At 39.9% G+C, this 13,543-nt stretch overlaps 1 protein-coding gene across 1 annotated transcript; it reads left to right on the forward strand.

Moving 5' to 3' along the window:
* The first annotated feature begins 2,045 nt into the window (after positions 1 to 2,045).
* LOC145002817 (uncharacterized) lies at positions 2,046 to 2,786 on the forward strand. The gene has a single exon (XM_078962008.1). The coding sequence runs from the start codon at positions 2,046 to 2,048 to the stop codon at positions 2,784 to 2,786; it is 741 nt and encodes a 246-aa protein (XP_078818134.1).
* The last annotated feature ends 10,757 nt before the right edge of the window (positions 2,787 to 13,543 follow it).

Consider the following 13,543-nt stretch of genomic DNA (forward strand, 5'->3'; position numbering starts at 1 on the left):
GACTCCACTCGCCGAGTCTAAGGAACGACTCGACGAGTCCCAGTAAGTCTTCAAGCTACTCGCCGAGTCTGAAGAACAACTCGGCGAGTCCTAGTGAATCTTCAAGCTACTCGCCGAGTCTGATCATTGGACTCGGCGAGTCCTTGCCATGCAGTCAATCAACTGCCTCCTGTAATTCGCATGATTTCATAATATATAGATATGGGGCTTCCTGGACCTTCACATATACTATTACAGGGGTTTAAACACTTGTAACAACACTATAATCTATCAAATCCTTAAATGGGTTCCCTAAACCCTAGATTCATATACAACGCCAAAACTACAGAAATGATCCGAGGATTACCTGGAAAACGTGTTCCCTGTGTCCCCAACCTTCAGAGCTCGACCCCTTGATTCTCCTTTGATCACCACCTTGCCTCTCCTTGCCTAACAACCTCTTCAAGCTTCCACTAGCCTTTACCCTTGTTCCAGATGCCCACAGACTTTTTGGTTATCTTCAATCGGCCAAAAGACGAGACATGACGGCCCTAAAGGCATTATATACGATCCAGAATCAAAACGGCTAGGGTTTCAGCTGAACAACATCGACTCGCCGAGTCCCTAATGGACTCGTCGAGTCCAGTCGCGAATCTGTGACTAAGACTGTGGTCCTACTCGGCGAGTCAGGCATCAACTCGCCGAGTTCCCCCCTTAAATATTCCCCAATTTAATTTAAAGTAATACCTGAAATTCCGGGCTGTTACATATTGAAAAAATGTAAATATTCTTATCATAATGTATTGGTTCTGTTTACTTTGATTACCATGATTCAATTGTTGTGATACTAGATATGATGTCATCCACCTCCAAATGTTTTTGTCGTCTGTTTTACGGTTCGAGGTGTGACATAGTGGTCACTTTTCCTAGACATGGGGCCTTTATATAGTTGTAACACAAGTAGGGTTTCACCATATAAACCGTAATTGTCATGGGTTTCCATATTCCATGATCCATGGGTTTGTAACCTCCATGGACTATCCATGGAGCACCTTATAGGTTTTAACCCAATCCATACAACTCCTACTACTATTCCTAATGCTACCTTGATAGCTTCAAGTCCTATTTTCCCTTCTTAGCTTGGAAAAAAACTTGAAGTTAATCAGAATTTAGGGGGGGTAAGCATGATGTTGTTATTGAAGATTGTCCATCTAAGGACCAGGTTCATAGTAAACTGGTAGGTTTTTCTGGAGGTTTTGGACGAGTCTCGGGTATTAATTGTTCTGAAGATGATCTCTCTCATCCCCTGGATTTCTCGAATCAGCAGTTTTCTTTTTCCGGGAACAATCAAAGTATTTCAGATGGCATTGATAAAAATAATTCATTTTTAAATGAATTACAAAAAACTATTGCAATGGGAGAATCGTCGTGGTATAACATGGACAGTTGCATTGATCGTGTTACAGAGATTTTAAAAGGGCATGTTGAGAGGCAAGTTCTAAAATGAATTGTTTATCATTAAAAACTTAAGGGGCGTGCTCCTTAGATAAGAGGAGTTGGATAAAAAAATTGTGTAATCATCATAAAGTTAACTTTTTAGCAATACAAGAAACTAACTTAGAGTGCATTGACTTAGTTATGGCTATGTCTTTTTAGGGTAATTCTTCTTTTATGTATGCTTTTTCTCCGTCTCGTGGACCTTCTGGTGGTATTGTTGTTACTTGGGGTGTGGATTTTGTTTTTCAAAATCGAGTTCGGGTTCACAATGGCTTTGTTGCTATTGAGGCGGTTTCGGTTCGTTCGGGTCTCTAAATGAATTTTATTGTTGTCTATGCTCCTCAAGGGTTAAATAATAAAAGACTTCTTTAGAATGATATTTATAATATTATCTCCAATTCTTTCGGGTAATGTACTATTATGGGTGACTTGAATGAAGTTAGAGATGAGTCAGAGAGATTGGGATCGAATTTCAATATGTCTTCTGCGAGAGTTTTTTATGATTTTATTAATTCTCTTGATCTTGTGGATGTTCCTTTTGGTGGACCTCAATTCACTTGGAAGGATAAATGGGTTCCAAATTTAGCAAGCTTGATAGATTTTTGGTCAAGGAGGATTTTTTGGATTCTTTTCCTCATCTTTCAACTATTGTCTTGGAAAAGAATATTCCTAATCATCGTCTTATTCTTCTATTGGAGCATCGGGTAGATTATGGTCCGACACCTTTTCGTTTATTTCATTCTTGGTTCGATATGGAGGGGTTTGATAACATTGTTCTGGAGGCTTGGGCTACCTTGTTGGTGGGGATGGAGTTGACTAACCCTTGGGTCATTTTTAAGAAAAAAAATCAGTTTCTTAAATCTAAACTCATGGAGTGGAACTCTAAACACCGGAACATGGTGGGTAGTAAAAGGATGAATTTGAAATATTTATTAGAGTCTATTAATATTAGGCTCATGGAGAATGAAGGGTCTACTAACTTTAGAGAGCAAAGAGTTTCTTTATTGAAGGAGTTGTCGGATCTTGATCATTTAGTTCAAGTTTATCTTGCTCAAAAGGCTAAAATTCAGTGGGGCATTGAAGGGGATGAGAACTCTAGATTTTTCCATGGAATGGTTAATCATAAAAGGAGACAAATAGCTATCTGTGGTCTGATGATTGATGGCGTGTGGGTGGATAATCCGGTCAAAGTTAAAGAGGGGTTTCACGATTATTTTCAATATTTATTTCAGAAGAGTTCTTCGTGGAGACCTGTAACATATGTTGCTCTTTTTAGTACCTTATCCCAGTTGCAGGTTGATTATTTGTAGTCTTTTTTTTGTTATGAGGAGATAAAAATGGCAGTTTGGGATTGTGGCTCTACTAAAGCCCCTGGTCCTTATGGTTTTACTTTCGGGTTTTTATAGAGATATTAAGATCTTCCTGCAGCTGATGTTGACACGTTTGTTCACCATTTTTTCCATCATTCTTTCATCCAAAAGGGATGTAACGCCTCGTGTGACAACCCGAAATTTCCATTTGTACGAACATTATCTATTCAATAGAAGCTAGTCCAGTTTCAATGATTTTCAGACTTGTCCGAACAAGTTTGTGTACATTAGGGTTTACATTTCTGGACATATCGGGAGGATGGATGCTCCTGTAATTGTGAAACTTGAACATTGTATGTTTCATAATGTTATAGTCCGACTTCCGGAATAAAAATATTTTCTATCAAAATATTTCAGGACTATAAATAGATTTGTGAATTTAATTAATTCATTATTCACAATTCCAACTAGAGAAAAGCCAATTCTCTCTGACGGATCTACGGGTTTTCATCCCAGATTGTGAGTCTACTTTCCTAAACGTGTTTCAATACTTTTTATATGCTTTATAACATCAATTATATGTCTAAATTGCAAGATCCTAGAGTTTACCGCCCAAGAACGTTCTTGGGGAGTAAACTCCAAAACGGAGCCTAAAGGCTTCCTAGTCCCGATTCCTTGTTAGACAACTTGTTTAGGGGTTAGTGTAAAAGCATTTGGGACTAAAAAGCAACCAAGAAACACAAGTTATAGGAGTTTATGGCCAAGGAACTTTCTTGGGCCGTAAACCCCTTTTTAAGGATCAAAAATGCTCTAACTCACCTCCTTAAGCCTAAGGACTTTAACCACTAATGCTTGTTCTTATTTTGGACACCAAAACACTTCAAGATCTTAGGGTTTTAGGAGTTTACGGCCAAGGAAAGATCTTGGGCCGTAAACCCCTTTTTCATGTGTTAAAGATGCCACAAACACCCCTAAGGCCTTAAGACAATTTACCTTGAACACATGGGACTTGAATGGAGAACAAAAGACATCATAATCACTCCTTAAAAGGAGTTTACGGCCAAGGAACATATCTTGGGCCGTAAACTCAAAGTAAGGATACAAAAGTGTGCCTCTTGTCCCCTTTAGTCTTAGATAAAAGAATGGAAGCTATCCTACACATGCAAGGGCCTCAAATGAATTAAAACCGACACCCCATAGGAGTTTACGGCCGTAAACTCTAGCGGATATGGTCCTTTGGCCGTAAACTCCCCAAAGGAGCATTCCAAGGCCTTAAACTACTTCAAGTATTATTCCAACAAGCCTAGGCTTATTCTAGGACCAAGATAAGACTTCAAAACACCCAAAACCTCCATGTGAGGAGTTCATGACCGTAAACCCATGGGTTCATGGCCGTAAACTCCAATGGGTAGGGTTTGTTGGGTGGTGAACTCATATACAAGGCCATTTGTGCTTTAAACCCCTTTTGCCTTGTCCCGTATCAACTTAGATGCAACCATTAGGACCTATAACACTTATACATGTTCCTAAGTGTCTTAACTTACTTTGTTAAGTTATTATTTGGCTAATTAGTTATATATATGCTTATTATATGATAACTAGGCTCGAACGTGTGAACAAGTCTCCGTTTGCCACTTAGCACGGTACCCGATACATCAATTCAATCTACTCACCACAAGTGAGTTTATACCCCTTTAATCAACCTTTGAAATACTTTTAAACGTTTTAAATACTTTATGGGGGGGGGGGGAATACAAGTCAAATACTTATAGTTATTACATCAATCACATGTGATTGCATTAATCACATGTGATTAATAAGTAGAAAACCAATGATTTTACCATTGTTCAACTGTTTATCAAACTGTTTCACTTCAAATGTTTTACAAACTCTTTTTACTTATCAAATTCTTTTATTAAAATTTGTTTTACTTCTTATAAATTGCATGCCCATATATGTATGTTTATATAAGTAATGTTTAAAGGGCTTAGGAAAGCCATCCGCCCTATTTCCTTTTCCTCGATTTGGATGTGGTCTGGTGGGATTTCGGGTGACCATCCGAGGGTCGTTTCCATATTAGTTATATATCATATATACATGTATAAACATAAAAGGTACTTCCATATTCATATTTATCAGTACATCAATAGTTAGTTACCATCGGGGTAACATAATACATATACAATGATACTAGAAACAATGCATATACAATGATACTAGAAACAATACATATACAACTATACTAGAAACAATACATATACAATGATGCTAGAAACAATACATATACAACTATACTAGAAACAATACATATACAACTATACTAGAAATAATACATATACAATGATGCTAGACACAATACATATACAACTATACTAGAACGAGAAACGGTATATATACATGAATACTTTATTATTGTGATTTAAATCGGAGCATGACTTAATTGTCATGGCTCGAGTTGTAGCCAGAATTCTCTTGAAGGGAGAGCGTGAGTTTGCATATACATCTATACTGGATTGACAATCCTACACCTTGCTGCTAGCTACAGCCGGACCTGCAAGTCTGCGGGTGCCAAACGTCATTCCGTTATTACGACCATTCATTATGTCGTTGTTACTTGTCGATAGTATGGTGCAATTTATCACGTAATGCCTTAATATAAATCCTGTTTAAGGTAGTTAGTATATCAATAGTTCTTATGATAGAAGGCTACAGTACTACAATGATTTACCCATTACATATTTTTAGTGATAACCTCACTTAAACGTTTATGTACAAACTATATTTTGTTAAATGATAGTTACATTTGGGAAATTACACACTTTTACATCAAACGAGCATACAAAACAGTTAAGCCTTGGTAGAAGGCTACTTTAATAGAAAATATAGGTTTTTCTGAGAGATTCAAACTTTTAAAAACAATTGCAAACCTTTACATACATTTTACAAACTTATACTTGATACACGTTCAAACATTTTTGAATGACAAATACCAACACTAAAATACTTATGAACTCACCAGCTTAATGCAGATAAACTCTTTCAAAATAACTTGTATTCTCAGGTCATCAATAGACAGGTACCGAGGCCAACTTTTGAGAAGATGGAGCGCATTCAAGACTCATCTTATTATTTTGATATACGTTATTGTTGGTGTCTATACTGTACAGAACATGTTTGTATTAAAATTATATATTTAATGCAATGGATGATGTTGTTTGCTTATTTACATTTACTGTGTTGTGATACTTACATGACGTCCTCCGCCCCAGAACGTTTCCACCGTTCTTGGTTTTGGGGTGTGACAGATTGGTATCAGAGCATTGTATATAGTGAATCAAGTATATCAACCCATAAAAGATATACTAAACTATAAACCCATTTGGGATTAAAACACTCTGACCAAGAGTCTATACTTAAAATACTAAAATATTTAATTAAGTATACTAGTCTACATTCATACTAAAACCAGTGTCACAACGACAAGAACAAAAGTATTACGATTGTTAAATATCACAGGTAAGCTCGGGGATATATGGTCAGTCCTGGGAATGGCATAGGCTGATTAACTATGCTGGTCCGAGGAGTGATTAGCATATGCCCTAGAATGGTTGTGATGTGTTAACAAGTCTAAAAACTTACCAACAATACTACAAGAAGATCAATAGAAACTAAACTTAAAATACTATAGGTGTATTTTGTACTACCAACTACCTGTATACTATATCTTTATACCTCTCTTCTCGCGTAGATTTAAATGGCTGGATTCCATCACGGCGACCCGTACTTTCCAAATGAAGGCAACGCAGGATGGCTCGAAGCAGAGTCTGACGATGAACACCCAATTCCGTTGGATGACCATCAAGCTGAAGGCTTCTCAGATGGATCAGACTCTGAGCCCAAAGTCAACAACCTACCTCCAGTAGGTCAAGCCCTGAACAACAACCCTCGACCATCTTTTCTAGGTCCCACTCCCTTGTGGGTAGATAACTTGAATCGCTGGAGTGACGAACATGGTCAACCCTTACCATACTTTGGGGACCGAACCTTTTACAACGTCAGTGATGGCAGCTCTACTGACCGAGCTCTACCTGTCAATATCCGTAGAATAGCTCGTAACGTCGAGCAAGGTCGAGCAGCCATCGACCGGGTCGTGGAGATTGATGCCAACTCTGGTGTCAATATAGTCCGCATTCACCGTCTCGAAGAAGACATGGAACGGACCCGGAGAACCAATAAAACCCTACGGCAATGTCTGGTTGCCTCTCAAGCAGAAGTCATGGAACTTCGAGCTCGTCAAAGGGCTCATGAACAACACCTTCAAGAGGTGGTACATCAAATGAGAGACCTCAGGGTTCTCCCGAGGAATACTCATCGCCGTTAGATGATGTCTAGTACATCATTATCTTTTGGGTTAAGGATTAGCCTTTAACATCTATGCTCTAAGTAGCACTTATCTGTAAAATATTCCTAACTTTCAGTACTCTAATTAGGAATCTAAGAACTGTCAAACTTTCCATATGGTATGATGTAAGACCTACTGTAGGTCAATTTTCATTGAACTCGTTACATCAGTAATACCAGTATTATTGACAACTATTTACTCTGTGGGGAGAATCTTTACATTTGGGATTTCCTACACTTCCTTCTGGTTATGAACACAAACACTCATTCAATTGTTGGGCTATGGTTAGTTAGTCCATGTGTCATTCGCACATTACTTACAAATTGATTCTAACCACTTTTCCCATCTTTATAAACTTATAGCTGAAAGATGCCTGCTCGCAAATCTACCCGGAATAACGCTACACCTCAACCACCTCCGGTCATCGATACAGCAGCCCTAAATGATGCCGTAGCTGCAGCAGTGGCAACTGCCATGGCACAGTATCACTCTACTGATGCCAGCAGAGGTGGAACCTCGGTTAACTCCATTCTGGTTGAAACTCCTGTGTGCTCAAGAGAGTGCTCTTACAAGGATTTCACCAACTGTAAGCCGAAACCCTTCCATGGGACCGGCGGAGTCATTGCCCTCTCGCAATGGTTCGAGAATACTGAATTAGTCTTCGAAATTTGTTCTTGCCCTGCTGCGAGCAAAGTCAAATATGTCGCATGCACCTTCGAAGGGAAGGCACTAACGTGGTGGAACAGCCACGTTAAATCTCTAACTCTTGTCGTGGCCAACGACATAGGCTGGGATACGATGAAAGACCTCATGATTGAGGAATACTGCCCGAGGGGCGAGATCCAGAAACTGGAACAAGAACTTTCGAGCCTGACCATGAAGGGCACCAACATTATTGCATACACTGCCCGTTTTAGCGAACTGGTGGCCCTCTGCCCTAATATGGTTCCCATTGAAGGGAAGAAGATCGAACGGTACATATGGGGGCTAGTGTCTCCGTATCAGGGGAATGTCCTATCATCAAACCCCGCTACCTTCGATAGTGCCAAGCGACTGGCACAACGACTCATTGACCATGGTGTCAAAATCCCTACAACCACAACAACCCTAGCCATCTCAGAACCATCCAAACCTGCTGACACCAAGCGGAGGTTCTGGGATGACTAGAAGAGGCAGCGAGCTGCCAAGAAGCAACAAATTGTGGCTGTACATGCCGCGGTAACCCCTGCTGCTACTGCTCCGACGAAGCAGTATGCTGGAAGTTTGCCGAAGTGCAACAAATGAAACTTTTGATGGGTTTTAGCCATAAGAACTTTCCTATGTGCGCATGCAAAACCCTAATGCTTGGATCTAGGCTTTCTAATAAACATGCTTTTGAATCCAAGACTTATAATGGCTAATTAGGTTAAATAACATTATTGAAACAGATCTAGAATCATACCTTTGAATCCCTTGTTGATCTTGTTTGTCTTGGAGCTTCTAGAGTCTCAATTGTCACTCCTCTAATGGCTTACAAACACCAATAGCAAGCAAGATGATTTAGGAGAGAGGAGAGGGGATGAATTCGGCTAGAGTATCCTTGCTTAAGGTTGTGTGTCGAATTCCCTCACCCATAGGGTCTATTTATACTTGTAGACTCCTTAAGGGTTTCACCCTAAACCCTAATTGGATAATCTTCACTTAAGGCTATCCAAATCCATTCCATAGATAACCATATGGACGATTTGAGCTATCCTAAAGCTCTTAGAATCCGTCCAAGGTCCATCCTAATGGATTTACAGTCTAAAGTCTAACTATCAAACAATTGACAGTTTACACCCTCTTATTTAATTAATCTCTTTAAGTCACCAAATTAATACCAATTAATTTATGACTTATATTAATCAAATAGCTAAATATTATTCCTTATAATATTTACTCTCTCTTAATAAATCATCCTTCAAGTTGCTATGGTGAAGGCAACCCAAAAGGACCATGCACCACCGAATATAGTTATAGCCTTAGACACTATTCCAACAGTCTCCCACTTGGATAAGTCTAGTAACTATACAAGTACAATACGGTTTGCAATCGTAGCTCTCAAAGACGCTGTCAACTCTGATCTAATCAATCTTGTCCTTTAGATAAGGGATCGTACAGTCCTCTGTTAGATATCATGCTAACAATCCTATGGAATGGTTAGTCTAGCATTTAGATTTCTCGATCTTCGATTTATTTGACATAAAACTTAATCGAACACATCAATTCAGTTCTGACCGGACCCGGCACATAAGTCAAATCAAATCATCGAGTGGCCAAGATATCTCTTCTACCCTCTTAGGATAAAATTTACAGATAAACTTCGACTTATATGCATTTACTTATTCATTAACCAACTATACACAACAATGCGTTTTATAACATCAAGTTACTGATGCGTTTTCGCATTATCAATGCACAATCAATTAACAAATAATAAACCATATATCTAGGTTTTAAGACCATATGATATTATCGTCTTGCGATCACCTTTTTATATCGTATTCCATAAGGTGATTCCAGCAAGCGCGGGTTTATTCCAATGCTCAAAACCAGTTCATAAGCACTCATGAACGTTGCAACAAACCTTGCTATGTCTAACACCATTTAGACACTCTACACACCAATTCATGACAATCTTCATTCATATCTACTCCCAACATATGAACGATTGTGGACCATTTTGAATAATTCGATTATTCCTAATAAACTCAATTATTCTGGAAGTCAAAACATGCAAAGTGAAACAATATTTAAACAATTAACATGTGACAGTAACTTTACTCATAAATAAAACTCCTTTATTTAATCATCAAATGTTAATTACATTTATCTATTAAACGTTTCTAATACTATCTAACCTATGCTAATATCATCCTTCAGCCCAATACTCCTAGCATGCTGCAAGTGCTTAACCCTACTCAGTCCCTTCGTAAGCAGATCTGCTGGGTTATCTTATGATGATATCCTCTTCACTACGAGTTGTCCTTCTTCTACACGATGTCTAATGAAGTGATATTTTCTGTCGATATGTCGAGATCTACCATGATCCCTCAGTTGCTTGGTCAAGGCAACCGCACCTTCGTTATCACAGAAAATCTCCATGGGCTCCTTTATGGCCGGCACAACTCCAAGATCACCGATGAAGTTCTTCAGCCATATTGCCTCCTTCGACGCTTCGCTCGCTGCGATGTACTCTGATTCGCACGTTGAATCAGCTACGGTTTCTTGCTTGGAACTTTTCCATGTCACTGCTCCTCCATTTAGGGTAAAGACCCAGCCCGACTGCGAACGGTAGTTGTCCCTGTCGGTCTGAAAGCTGGCGTCACTATACCCTCGCACCTTCAAGTCATCTCTCCCTCCAAGGACAAAGAACCATTCTTTGGTCCTCCGAAGGTACTTAAGGATGTTCTTCACCGCAATCCAATGTGCTTTGCCAGGGTCCCCTTGATATCTGCTAACCATGCTCAAAGCGAAGGCTACATCAGGGCGAGTACAAGTCATAGCGTACATGATTGAGCCAACTGCGGAAGCGTATGGTACTCGGCTCATTTCTGCTATCTCAGCTTCGGTACTCGGACTTTGAGTCTTACTCAACTTGGCATTTCCTTATATCGGTAGTTCTCCCTTCTTTGAGTTTTCCATACTAAAACGTTTTAGTACCTTCTCCAAGTAAGTATTCTGACTAAGTCCAATTAGTCTCTTACTTCTTTCTCTTACTATCCTTATTCCCAAAATGTAAGAAGCCTCTCCGAGGTCCTTCATAGCGAAGCACTTCCCGAGCCAGGACTTAACCTCCTGCAGAGTCGGGATGTCGTTTCCTATGAGTAATATGTCATCAACATATAGAACGAGGAAGCTTACTATACTCCCACTGGCTTTAACATATACACAAGATTCGTCTTCGCTTCGTACAAATCCAAACTCTTTGACTTTCTCATCGAAGCAAAGATTCCATCTGCGAGACTCTTGCTTAAGTCCACAAATGGACTTCTCAAGTTTACACACTCTATTCGGATGCTTCAGATCCACAAACCCCTCTGGCTGAGCCATGTAAACATCCTCAGCCAACTTTCCGTTAAGGAAAGCGGTCTTGACATCCATTTGCCAAATCTCATAATCATGAAATGCGGCAATTGGTAGCATCACTCTAATAGATTTAATTTTCGCAACTGGTGATAAGGTCTCATCATAGTCAACTCCGGGAGTTTGAGTAAAGCCCTTTGCAACCAATCGCGCCTTATATGTGTGTACGTTCCCATCCACGTCGGTCTTCTTCTTGAAGATCCATTTGCACCCTACGGTCTTACGTTCGGGCACGTAATCAACCAAATTCCAAACTTGGTTATCGTACATGGATTGGATCTCGCTATCCATTGCCTCTTTCCATTTCGCAGACTCCGGGCCTGCCATGGCTTCCTTATAGCTATTAGGTTCATCAAGATTTACTAGTGTACCATCACTAATATACGTGTCCCCTTCGGTAGTAATATGAAAACCATAAAACTGGGGATGAACTCTAACTCTATCGGAACGTCTAAGAGGTAAGGATTCGTCAATCGGTTCAACCGGAGTTTCCTCCTCGGGTTGAATGCCAGCGGTAGAGGTTCCTTCATCTATCGACTCTTGAATCTCTTCAAGTTCGATTTGCCTCCCACTGTCTCCTTGGCTTATGATTTCTCGCTCTCGGAAAACTCCTCTCCTCGCAACAAAGATAACATTATCTTTCGGTCTATAGAAGAGATATCCAAAGGAAGTTTGTGGGTAGCCGATGAAAATACATCGCTCACTTCGAGGTTCAAGGTTGTCGTGAGTATCTCGTCTTACGAAAGCCTCGCAACCCCAAACCTTGATATGTGCCAACGAGGGAGCTTTCCCCGTCCACATCTCGTGAGGTGTTTTGGCAACCTTCTTAGTAGGGACTCGGTTAAGGATATGGGCGGCAGTCTCTAAGGCATACCCCCAAAAGAAGATAGGTAGTGAAGCACGACTCATCATAGAGCGAACGATATCCAATAAGGTTCGATTACGCCTTTCTGCCACACCATTCAACTACGGTGTCCTAGGAGGCGTCAATTGTGAAACTATTCCACACTCCTTGAGATAATCGTGGAATTCAAGACTTAGGTACTCTCCTCCTCGATCGGATCGAAGCATCTTGATTTTCCTGCCCAATTGATTCTCCACTTCATTCTTGAACTCATTGAACTTTTCAAAGGTTTCTGACTTTTGCTTGATTAAATAGATATACCCATATCTACTATAATCATCGGTAAAAGTCACATAGAAGCGGTTCCCATCCTTCGTTGTTGATCTAAAAGGTCCACATACATCGGTATGTATTAGGTCTAATAGTCCCTCACCCCTTTCACAAGTACTCGTGAAGGGTGACTTAGTCATCTTTCCAAGTAAACAAGACTCGCATGTGTCATCTTCCCTAAGGTCGAATGACTCCAACACTCCATCCTTTTGGAGTTGGGCTATGCGTTTCTTGTTGACATGTCCAAGACGACAATGCCACAAGGATGCTTTATCCATACTAGTGGAAGAATCAATATTCAAAACATCATTTCCTAAGTTATCAACAATCATAACAGTTTCATATATTCCATTACATGGTATAGCTTCAAAGTAAAAGACACCATTTAGATAAGCCAAAATAGAACCATTCTCATTATTAAAAGAAAATCTATATCCTTGTCTATATAAACCATGAAATGAAATGATGTTTCTAGCCATTTCTGGCGAATAGCAACAATTGTTCAAATCCAAAACTAAACTATTCTTAAGCACTAAAGAATACACTCCAATCTTGGTCACAGGCGACGATCTTCTGTTCCCCATGATTAGATTGATTCTTCCTTGATCTACATCCCTACTTCTTCTTAGTCCCTGCACATTAGAACAAATGTGATAACCGCAACCGGTGTCAAGAACCCAAGAAATAGCATGATTAGAATCGTTAGATTTGATTGCATATATACCTGCGAAAGATGGCTTGATCTTTCCTTCCTTGATGGCTTGCAGGTAATCCGGGCAGCTTCTCTTCCAATGTCCTATCTTGTGGCAGTGGTGGCACTCTGCCTCCTTCGGGTTAGAGCAGGGCTTAGAGGGATCAACTTTGGTCCCACTAGAAGAGGAACCATCTCGGGCTTTCACCTTTCGATAGTTATTTGAAGAAGCTTTCCTCTTCTTTCCCTTCCCTTGACCAATAGCCAAGACAGGACCAGCGGATGGATTGGGAGTTGGTGCAATAGACTTGTCCTTGAAATTGCTCTCAGCAACCCTCAAGAAACCTTGGAGTTTACTTAGAGTGACCTCCTCTTTGTTCATGTGG

Source organism: Lactuca saligna, chromosome 6, assembly GCF_052625555.1.
Source record: "Lactuca saligna cultivar CGN05327 chromosome 6, ASM5262555v1, whole genome shotgun sequence".
In the NCBI taxonomy this organism is placed as follows: Eukaryota; Viridiplantae; Streptophyta; class Magnoliopsida; order Asterales; family Asteraceae; genus Lactuca; species Lactuca saligna.